The sequence below is a fragment of the Fusarium fujikuroi genome, chromosome FFUJ_chr02 (genome assembly GCF_900079805.1).
Source record: "Fusarium fujikuroi IMI 58289 draft genome, chromosome FFUJ_chr02".
Classification (NCBI taxonomy): Eukaryota; Fungi; Ascomycota; class Sordariomycetes; order Hypocreales; family Nectriaceae; genus Fusarium; species Fusarium fujikuroi.
This window is the reverse complement of record NC_036623.1, coordinates 3,007,900-3,019,445: the sequence shown is the minus strand read 5'-3', so window position 1 is coordinate 3,019,445 and position 11,546 is coordinate 3,007,900. Positions and strand designations below refer to the sequence as shown.

General features: G+C 47.6%; 2 protein-coding genes; both read left to right on the top strand.

Annotated features, from left to right (window-relative positions):
• Window positions 1-284: 284 nt before the first annotated feature.
• FFUJ_04388 (related to tyrosinase precursor) lies at window positions 285-2,054 on the top strand (the record flags this gene model as incomplete). XM_023572333.1 has 2 exons in its annotated part: window positions 285-451; window positions 503-2,054. 2 exons carry the CDS (start codon window positions 285-287, stop codon window positions 2,052-2,054), a joined length of 1,719 nt encoding a protein of 572 aa, XP_023426475.1.
• A 2,070-nt stretch (window positions 2,055-4,124) lies between these two features.
• FFUJ_04389 (uncharacterized protein) lies at window positions 4,125-4,897 on the top strand (the record flags this gene model as incomplete). XM_023572332.1 has 2 exons in its annotated part: window positions 4,125-4,596; window positions 4,644-4,897. 2 exons carry the CDS (start codon window positions 4,125-4,127, stop codon window positions 4,895-4,897), a joined length of 726 nt encoding a protein of 241 aa, XP_023426474.1.
• Between the last annotated feature and the right edge of the window lie 6,649 nt (window positions 4,898-11,546).

Genomic DNA, 11,546 nt, shown 5'->3' with positions numbered 1-11,546 from the left:
AGGGGCGTTACGAACCCCTTTGACGATGATTGACAGCTGGGACGGAGGTTCGGATGCGGAGAAGGGATCATGACCTATTCCCAGAGCCATAGCCATCAGCCCTCTCACACCCCCCGTCTTGTCGCCGTGGTCATGGCTCAGGGTTGACTATATCTCGGACGTTTTCCCACACTCTTAACCACTTCCTTCTCCGATCTTGTCCTTTTTTCTTGAGCAAGCAAAGTCGTACATTGACGCACGACTTCTGTTCGAATACATTCGTTTTATTTTTCAGGACAATCATCATGCTGGGCAAGTTCCTAGTTGCCGCTCTCGCGGTCGTCGGCGGTGTCAACCCCGTCGAGGCTCAGCAGCAGAACATCTTCGTTACTGGTGTCCCCGTCACTGGTGGAGCTGCTGTTCCTGCTCGAAAGAACATCAATGACATGCAGAAGGCTGGCGGCCCCGCCTGGTGAGTCTGCCGTGTGCTTGCTAACATGGCCAATGCTAATCTCAACACCAGGGACCTTTACATGCGAGCCGTCCGCTCCATGTACGATGCTAAGGAGACTGACTGGAAGTCCTACTTCCAGGTCGGCGGTATTCACGGAAAGCCCTTCATTCAGTGGAACGGTGGTGGTGGTCGAAGCGGCAATGGCTGGCCCGGATACTGCCCTCACGGTGAGAGCATCTTCCTGACATGGCATCGTCCCTATGTCTTGCTCTACGAGCAGATCCTCGTCGAGCATGCCAAGCGCCTGGCCAACCTCTACCCCTCCAAGTACCGCAAGCAGTACGTTGATGCAGCCAACAACCTGCGTGCCGCCTACTGGGATTGGGCTCTCGATGGCATTCCCGCTATCCTCACCCAGCAGAATGTCAACGTTAAGGTTCCCAATGGCAGCGGCCTCAAGACCATCAACATGAAGAACCCTCTTTACACCTACAACTTCCCCAAGGACGCCCTCAACAACAAGTACGGATCATGGGACGACGAGCACCGCGTTCGCATCTACCACTGTCCCGCTCCCGATAGCTTCCCTTCAAGTGCCAACAAGCTCCTCCGCCAGCGGCCTTACAAGCAATGGGTCTACGATGTCATGACCCGACCTACCACTTTCAACCAGTTCGCTTCCACCGGTGCCAACGGTGCTTCTCTCGAGCAGATCCACAACGCCATTCACTGGGATGCTTCTTGCGCCGGCCAGTTCCTCGCCACCGAGTTCTCTGGCTTCGATCCCATCTTCTGGTTGCACCACGCCAACGTCGATCGTCTCTGGGCTTACTGGCAGGCCATGCACCCTAGCCAGTCCACCTTCACCGGCTCTTACTCTGGTGGTGCCCGTTACTCTACTCCCCAGGGCACCCGCATCACCCCCAGCTCTCCTCTCAACCCCTTCTACCGATCCAGGGGTAACTTCCACACCTCTGACAGTGTTAAGAGCATCAAGGGTTTCGGTTACACCTACGCTGGACTCGAGTACTGGCGCATGTCTGCCAGCCAGCTCTCTAGCTCCGCCCGAACCACCATCAACCGTCTCTATGGCAGCGGTTCTTCCCGCCGTCGTGATGTTGAGGAGCGTGGCCTGATTGAGGAGCGTGCTGGTGCCAACACCACCCGTTATTTTGCCAACGTCCAGCTCGATGTCACCGAGGTTGAGCGACCTGCCCAGGTCAACGTCTACGTCTCCGGAAAGCTCGTTGGTGGTCTTGTCGTTATGCGACAGCCTGCTGAGGGTATCATCCACGGTTCTTTCTCCGCTGACCAGGCTGCCGACGCCCCTCAGCTTCTTGCTGCCTGCTCTCCTACCAAGGTTGCCGATGCCGTCACCAACGGCCTCCAGGTTGAGATTGTCAAGCTCGACGGCTCCAAGATCGACATCAGCACCGTCCCTAGCTTGAAGCTCAGCCTCGACGATGTTGCCTACACTCCCCCTGCCGCTGAGGATGACCTCCCCGTCTACGGTACTCCTCGCACCCAGCCCGCCAAGGCTGTTGCCCTCACCAACGCCAAGGCCCTCAAGGCTGTTGCCGCTTGTGCCAACAAGCTTCCTTCTTTCAACCCTCCTGTCTAAATACCCGGCCATCATCGGCGTTTCATTTTATCATATCTGCCGTCGGCGGGCTAGCATGCTCGACCGCGGCTCATCATAAGGGACCACTAGCAAACCGCACAAATTCTTTTAAGTAATTTTAATCCCTGGCAGACTCGGGGAGTCATGATTGTATTTTTTCGCCAGACTAGGTCTATAGTTGCCATATAGCGGCCCCTTTGTCTTGTACCTCTTGAACCCGTTCCGTATGTGTGATGTGATGTCAAGATGTCTGTTAAACAGACACCCCAACTGGTGTATTAGAAGGTTTGAAGTGCTTTACGCAAGTTAACTCTGTCCGAACTGCATCACTGTGAATGATAATTTGTACCAACTCCTGAGAAAATAGGATCTAGAAGGTCATGTGAAGTGGTACGAGAATTTGCAATAAGATATGCCACTTGTATTCGCTGCCACAGGAAGGCCGAACTGTCAGGGATGTAAGTTGAACTTGGCCTATACGAATAAAAAGTTCATGCCTTTCTACTTCTCATGTGAGAAATTCGGAAAATGGTCAACCAGCTGCTTGACTACTCCTTCAATATGAAGTTTTTCCGGGCCCCCTAGCTCAAGTCATGGCATAGTTGCCGAATAATCTTGGAGCGTCAATCCCTCAAACGTCGAGATTGTTGCCCGGACTGGACTCCCGTCTTCTTGTCAACCTATTCTCTCGCCGGAGCTCTTCTAGTGTTGTTTTTAATATTGTCAAGCCTAAGTAACATCATATACAAAACCAATGTTCTTTGGGAGTGAAGGGGGAAAGCTTGGCGGGCTGACACTCAATATTAAGGCTTGGTGATGCTACTGTGATATGTGCTATCAAAGCTTTGCCGAGACCAGTGCCCTGTATTCTCATGGAATACAAATGATTGAGATCAACTTCCGATCCCAAAGCAACTATATGCCTATAACATCGTGTATCTGGTCGAGATCCGCCTGTCACAAGTTTATGATTGGATTCCTTCCCAGCTCATGAGATTTAAGAACTAGCTCAGAAGGTTTCCATAATATGAAAATCTTCCAAGATTCGAGTTAGATGCCTCGAGACTCTTGCGTGAAGTGTTTGCTGCGTTGCTCTCTCAGGATGAAATCTGATAGCATAAGCTTCAGCAATGGCAAATTCAGATATTTCTATACAGAGCTGAATATCCGCATAGGCTACTTGAAAAGAGAGCGCGAATAAAGCACCTAGTTGCCATGAAGACGAAACTGGACAGGAAAGGACTAGAGAGATATGCCCAAGCTGTGCGAACGGGCTGTCACCCCTGGCTCTAAGCTGCGTGTCCCCTCCGTATTTAGATCAATGGGGTATCGTGTTAGACTCTCCTCAATACAATGAAAGCTAGGCAAGAAAGCATAAGCCAGTATAAGGCACTGGTTCTAATGAAATAGACGACTTTGCAAAGCAATTCTTTCAACACGTCATCATATCTACCGATGGGGTACAGCCCCAACATTGAGAAACAGTTTTAGTTGAAAGACATAAGCAGAGTTGGGACGCCCCGAATCTCAAGAAAGGTTAGATTGCAAGTTATAGTACAATGCCGTTGTCCTTTTTTGTTGTCGTTCTACGGGTAGATAGTGCATACTCATAGAACTGTCTACGGCAAAAGTCTATAAGTCAACTTGGGGCATAGTGCTACTGTTTCATGCCTCGAAACACCTGAAAAGCTTCTCTACGGCCGTAACTTACCAATAACAACACTATCGTGGCTATGGAGCGGGTAGTCCCTTATACAGAACTAGTCTTACTAACAGCTGAGGCTCGAATATTGTGTCACACCTGATTTCAAGCCATAGCGATGGAAACCCAACACTCGGAATGCAACCGACATTGGCAGATAGGCTTCGAAGAATTAAAATTATAGATTCAAGAGGTCTGAGATGTCAAGATTAAGAAACTTACCCAAACTGTCACGTGCCCCAGGTCTAGGCCACAAACGCGATATCGTGAGGTTTCTGGTTGGCCAATTTCGACTTCACAACTTTCTACTTCCCATGCTTCACTTCCGCTTTCTTAAAGCAACCTTTACGCCTCATCACGTAATAACGATGCCATTCGAAATCTTAGTTCCTTCTGAGAGAGAGGCCCCTGGTGTCACCGACACCTTTTTTGCCGCCATGGACATCAACCTGCTGATGCACGCACAATTTCCCAACCCTGAGAGCAAGGAGTTTTTCCGAGGCTGGCTTTTCAGAGATACTATGGATCATGTCCAAAGCGTCGACAAGGGTGTTCTGGTTGCACGCGACCCAGAGACCGGGAAAATAGCGAGTTTCGCTAAGTGGAACGTTCAGCGGCAACAGCGGTCGCGAGAGATACAAGAAGAAGAAGCCGATGATGATGAGTTTCCAGACTTCTGCCGTCGTCAATATCTTGGCCCCTACGCGGATCTTACTAAGAGTAAGAGAGACAAGGTCCTGGGTGACAAGACTTATTACCGTGAGTTATTTGCTGCTGAGTGGAGGCCAGGATATCGACGACCAAACCTTGACCGCTATGCACCTATGGTGTTGAAATTTGGTTGAAGCTACCTTGGCCACGTGTCACTCGGCACTAACATTTCCTAGACGTGACATATCTATGCACAGATCCCAAGTTCAATGGCCGAGGGGCTGCGTCAACTTTGCTTCGTCGAGTGCAGGCTGAGGCCTCCAAAGAGAATGCACCAGTTATTCTCGAGGCTACCATGAATGCGGTCTCGTTTTATCAAAAACTAGGTTTCCAGATTCAAGAGGAGCTAAACATGATGCTCCCAGCTCGTGGCTCAGATGAAACAACTGAATACTACGAAGAGAGAGTCATGGTTTGGACACGAGACTGAAAGCCGTAAAGAGTTACACCCACGAGGCCACAACGTTGTCGCTAATCGTCTCCACACTCACGTGGCAAAACGTTAAGGGTAATTTAACGCTGAGCTTTGACTCAACTCTCTGACATGACATCAACGGAGGTTGTCAGTCGAAGCAAAGCTTTGGACTGGACGAAGAGGTTGGAACCGTTATCGGTCGAGATAGCGGGTCACATAGTGTAGCTGGTCGTGCATCTCATCTGTATCAAATCAACAAAGTCACAGCCACCATGCCAGAAGCTCCGGACCCAACAATGACGCTCTTGCTCTAGATATTGCTCGCTCTAGAGTCAGTGTTTGATGGATCTCGACAAACTGGCCCGTGCGTAGCGATGAGCCGGGACAGGACCGGCAACGTCCCCCTGTAGCCCCCACGGCACAGGGGTCGAGTCTCTGTTGAGCCAAGATCAGGGACAGGGCAAGGGACATTTTCGGATCGTGATGGGAGGGCTTTCTATGGACCAATCATAGAGAGCGTATTTGTTCCAAGGGATCTGAAGTTATCTGTTGATAACTCTGAGCTGATAGATCTAGGAAGAAGCTATCGCGTGCGGGGCCCGTGTCAATGGCTCTCCAAAATCTGTGTAAAGATTTGGCGGAATGAAACTGCGGATTACATGACTAATACTTTCTTGTTCCAGGAACTGTTGCTATCAAAGAGGGACGAGAAGATCATCACTTGGCAGTCGGAGATAACTGACTGATGACAGGTTAATTTTGGCAAACGCTTCACCGAGTTTACATGCTGTGAACCGAACATCGGAGTAATTCGGATTCGTCCAAGGAGCCGGCGGCGGCACCGGATCTGAAATAGAGCCGGTGCCAAAAGTGAGCAGATAGGGGAGATTTGAGGTGTTTTGGGAGCTGATGAGGCATATCACGACGAGCGAATCCAACAGTAAGGAACCTCGGGAATTTTGCCAATGAGACAAAAGGTTATTTTAGCCACTAACATACATACGCAGCGAGAGGGTACATAACAACGTCTTGTTGGACTGCGGCGGTAAATCAACCCCGGACGAGCCATTACGTTAAAACAACTGCCGGACCATGCAGAATGAGGCAAGACAAGCTCACAGATGGTTTTCCATTTGGTAATGGGCTCAGAGGGACGCCCTTGGTCAGCTGGTATGCAATACTTGACTTCTAAGTGCGTTTACATGGTTGTTTTGTGTATACTGTACTTTCCAAGTTCAAGGTTTCCTCTCAAGATGGTGTTCAAAGCTGGCATCTGTGATTGTGCAGAAAAATGTCTCTGAAGGCTGGGGGGTTCCTCTTTTCTTGATTTAACTTATCTTTTGCCATTATGTATTTCTATCTCCTCTGCTTTTCAGAGATAAGCTTGCTCATCCATTCAACTCTCCCTGCCTTCATCCTCACTCGCTCGGATGTACAGTACACAGCAACACCAGACCCGGACCTAGAGTCTGGACCCCGGGGTTGTTCATGATATGGCCCATTTCTTTCCTCGGCCGAGGGAAAAAGTGAGCTGGTCTTTGTCTGGGCATTTGCCAACGACGCCGCTGCCGAGAAAATCCCCCATTGCTCACGCTGGTTCTCGTCTACATGACTAGGGCCATGTAACGGCTCAGCATTGGCCATGATTCAGGCAAGGCTGTGTTCCCGCTGAGTACACCGTACCATCCGTGTGTCTCTCTTTGACAAGTCGGAAATTGGAAGCGACTTTGATATTAGAGGATATGATTTGCAGCAGGTGGATATCTCTTCATGAGAGAGCTTAAGGTTTGATGTTTCAGTCTGTTGAGTCATTGATTACTACGCCCCTAGTAAATTTGCGTGCAAGGACAAGCAAAGAGCCACTCAAGTTGAGAGTATGACAGCCCAACTGTGCATACAGGCAAAGACACGAATGTCCCCAGATGATGCATCTCCCTTGGTCGTCTGGTTGATGTCGAGATACGAAATATTGGTACTGAAGTTCAGTACCTCCCTTCCTGGGCCATGTTCCCCAAGTTCGAGATTCCTGATTCGGCACATGCTCCGGGGGCTTCGAATTTGGGGGGACGCCTCTTAGACACCAATTGACAAGGCTTGTCCCGAAGTTGACGGAGGGGAACTTGGGGATTGGATCTGGAGAACGGGACCCTTTGACGGGAGAAGTCCTGGTCAGGTACTTTTGGCGTTGCGGGGAATACCATCAAGCCGGATGTATTCTTTCTCTTTTTGTCTCTTCTCACATGCCTGTCCTTTTGCACTTTCATGTCCCTTCTCCAAAAAGCCTCCTCCATGATCGATTTAGTATAGTAGCAGCAACTCTGCTATTTTTCTGCTCTTCTCTTTCTCTCCTCATTCACTTTCGGGTATTGCCCAGCCACAAAAGATACAGTTCAGGCAACGGACGGCTATCGCACCTCTTTAATTATACTCTGATATAAATAAGTTATTCACGGCTGCGAAACCGGCCATCGCGCCACTGTCGGGCGACCAGGTAGCTGATTTTGGCCCAGTCGGTCGTTTTTTATTGATGACGTCGAATCTGATAGGTCTGTTAGCTTATCTCGCAGTTCCCTGAGAGAAAAAAAGGACAAGGGCAAAGCCGCCAGCCCAGGTTACCTGGATTCTAACCCTCCCGACGGTCCACTGCTCTCTGCAAATCCTTATCATCGTTGTTATCAGTATCAGTTGGTTGTTACACACAGCTTCTCCGGACCATTTCTTCTCCAAGAAGAGAAGCCGGTACTGGATCGAATCAGGTCACAGCAGAGGGTAAATTGACGGCACATTGAGATTCAGGACAATACCCTGGCCCTGCAGTTGCATTTGCATCTGCATCTGCATTCCAACCAAACACGGTCTAATCTAATCCCCGGTTCCCCAGGCTTTGATCCCCCGCCTGCAAGAGTCAAGACATTTTGGCTGTGGGAGCACCAAATCAGCCAGCCAGAGCACAGCTGACAGCTCACAACGGGCGTACCAAGGCAAGCAACTTGTCATTCAATTTGCTTTGCTTCTTTTGTGCCGAGCTGTTATCGCCGTCGCCCACGATCTGAGCAGCACCGTGCTCTCTGTCCTGTCCAACGCTCCCAACAACTCAATTCAAGCCGGCTTTTTCAGGGGCTTGAGTTGGGGGGGGGTGTGATTTGAATTGAGTTGTACTTTGAAGGTCGGGCTTGAATTGAATTAACTGACTTAAGGGATCTTAGTTAGACACTTGTAGGGAATAGCCTTACCTATTTTCTATAACCAGCTTCCTAAGTATTGTATTGCCTCCATTACCTCCAGATTTAGGCTGTAATGTTGATCTGATAATATCATTCTAGCCTGACTGAATAACCTCTCTGCCCCAGCTGATTTAACAGGTATATATAAGATATTATAAGCTATCTTTAATAATGTAGGATAGGTGTGTTCATATTGCCTCTACTATTTAATTAGTCTACAGCTAATCTGCTTAACTTCCTCTGTTAAATACCGAGATAGCTTAGTAATAGGCATCCTATATAGCCTTGCCTGTTTTATGTAGAAGGCAGTGGGAATACCATTAATTTCATTAGGTTGAGAGACTGTATCCTGTATAGCAGGTGACTGAGGGGATTGAGGGTCCCTAACCTCCTAATTTTCGGCATAAAAGGCTTTAAAGCATATGTAAATAGCTTTAACCTTGATCTTATTATTGATTAGATAAGTAAGGAATTTTAGCTGCATACTAGGATAAAGGATTATTGCCGCCTAATAGACCGGTGATAAGGTAATCTTCTTCCTGTAGGTATATAGCTTATTTATGGCATTAGTAATAGCCTTATAAGCCTGACTATTTGTTGCTTATAGGGGCAGGGCTTGATCTATTACGGAAGAATAAAAAGGCGGGGGATTTAGCAGGGAGGGATTTAAAGAGCTTGGTAAAGCTGTAGCTGTAAAGAGAATGCTATAGTAATCATAAAGGTGCTGATATAGCTTTTTGTAGCTATATATAATAAATAAGATTGTGGCTTCTTTATGGCCTTTAAGCTTTTTGGTCTCTTCTTTAAAGGGACATAAAATACCTGCAATTTGGCGTAAATAAGCCCAATTATCCGGGTATAGGATGTCCCTCTTAGAAATCCTCTTTAAAGGCTCAGGGTTATCCAAGCTGCAGATACAGAATTGGTCGATAACGGTCTGTAGGCAAAGGGCACGGTCAATCATGATAGATGTTGAATTCCATCTCGTTTGCTGGTCAGGCCGCAGCTAAATATAGGGAGATATATCGTTAAAGCTTATGGCATCTTCCATTTTACGGGCTTTATATACACATCATGACCAAAGCTCGCGGCGTTATGGTGTTTTTCGCGTAAATTAAACAATATTATGCAGCTTCCCTATTGCCCCTAGGGCACGCCATAACTCCTTATAGTCATTTATATAATCGGGGGTGGATTAGGTAAGAAGCCAGGGGGTAAGAAGTAAAGCCTTAGCCATAAGATTGATAATATAACCTTAACACTAAAGCCAACGAATTTGCACTTGCTTGTTAATTGGGTATAATAAGAAGTGACTTGGCTGCCTGCGAAAAAGGGCTGTAAGGCATGTAGTATTTAATTTAATGTTATCAAGGGTAAAGAAGCCAAGCTTATATAAGGGGAGATTGAAGGTCCTGTACACATCATTAATAATAACAGCCTGATTCTTGCCGGAATGGGCTCCTTTAAGCTTACGGAAAGTGATGACCTTATGGGTCGGGAATCCTGCCACTGTAATATAGTGGGCAAGTACTCCTAGAATAGTATAGCCATTTAGGGAGGTCTATAGGTTAAAGGATAAGCTAATGAGGGACAAGGCTGTGAGGAGCTCTTCTGCAAGAAGGCCTCTTTTTTCATTATATTGTATAAGAAGCCAATTTTAAACCATAGTCCCACTCTTTGGGAGGGCTGCTTTAATGATCTTAGGCGGCGTCAGTAAAAGGCTGCGGAAATAGGTATGCGTAATGACATTAAGGGGGATAGCTGCAGTGACGATCCAGTTAAGAAGACCGTCATGGAAGCTCTTGACGGATAAGGCAACTAGAGGCATAGGGGGGGTATTTTGGAAGGCTTATAGCATAGATAGCTATAATAAAGGCTGCGGTGATGGCGATATTGGCTGTTTAGAACTGCCTATTGCTCTGATAATCCTGTAGGCTACCTTTAGGTATTTATTATATAATGAAGATGCCTGTAAGAAGTTATATAATCTATCTTTGAAGTCGCCCTTAGTATTATATATCTTATAGAGCCAAAAGGCTATACCAATAGGGTGATATTAATAGGGGGCGGTTAACATAAGGGCGTAACCGTAATTAAGAACCTAACTGCGGTGGGGTATATGCTTATGTACCTATTTCTCTAGCGTAAAGAGGTACCTTCTGCGGCAGAGCACTGGGAGGTCAGATAGCTGAAGGTAATGCCCCTTCTTAGGCAGGGAAATCTTGGCCAGCTGCTGGGCGATTGAGGGAGGCTTTGAACTGATGGAAAATTTAGCTACTGATATTTTTGATGATGCCGAAAAAGATGCTGATAAAGGCAATATTGATATCGCCGTGGTGTTGTGAAAAAAACGCGGTTAAAAAAGAGGTTAAAAAGGCGATTTGGTGATAATTGAAGAAAGCTAGCTCTTTTGGCACGCTATGGGAGATTGATGTGGGGAAGTGAGGGGTTTTACTGGGGTTTTACCGATTATGATTTTTAACACTAAAAATCCTACCCTAAATCTGCTATTTTTATTATAAAAAGAGCCTTAAAATAGAAAAAAATAAGAGGTACTTATGTATTACTAATATTACTATGTGGACTTGCGGACTTGCAAGTCAGGACCTTTGTAGACTTGAGTTGTGGCCATTTTTCCTGACTTGCAAGTCGGGGGGTCGGGCTTGAATTGAACAAGCTGACTTGAGTTATTGGGAGCGTTGGTCCTGTCTGTCTAGACTTTCGCTTGTTGTGTCGCACCGCATCATCCATCGCCGTACAATTTCCGGACTATCGCATCTGCAACCTACATACCTTATATATCTAATCTTGGTTGCAGAGAGGGGAGACGAAGAGTGGACAGCAGGACAAGACTGCCTAGGCAAGACAAGACAAGACAAGAAAAGAAAAGACAAGAGGGAAGACAGAGAAAACAGAGGAGGATTGGCTCAACAATAAGGACCGAGTTCGGTATTTCTCAACCTGATTATCGTTCTTTTAGTCAATACCCTCTCCCCGCTTGCAGAAGCCTTATCAGATAACTAAACCAACCAAAGAAATACACCCCTGGTCTGGTCTGGTTTCTGTTTCTGTTTCTGTCGCTGTCGCTGTCACTTCTGCGCCGTCGACCGACTCGACTCCATCGGCGCCCATCTGCGCCCGCCATCCCCAATCATCCCAGCAAGTCCCTGACATTGGATCCCAGCATCTTGGATCCCACTCTTTGCCCTCGCTCGCGCTGGCTCCCGTCTTCCTTCGCCAACCACTTACACACTTTGATTGCTCGCTCGCTCGGGCATTTTCTTATCTTTTTCCCTTCTCCTTCTTCCCATTCTTCCTTGCATCACACCTCGCCTCGCCTCGCCTCCCATCACATCCCGTCTTCCGTTTCCCCAGATTCTTATCTCACACCAACCATTGACTCGTGTCGTGTGTGTGACTCTAATCAACTCAATCAACTC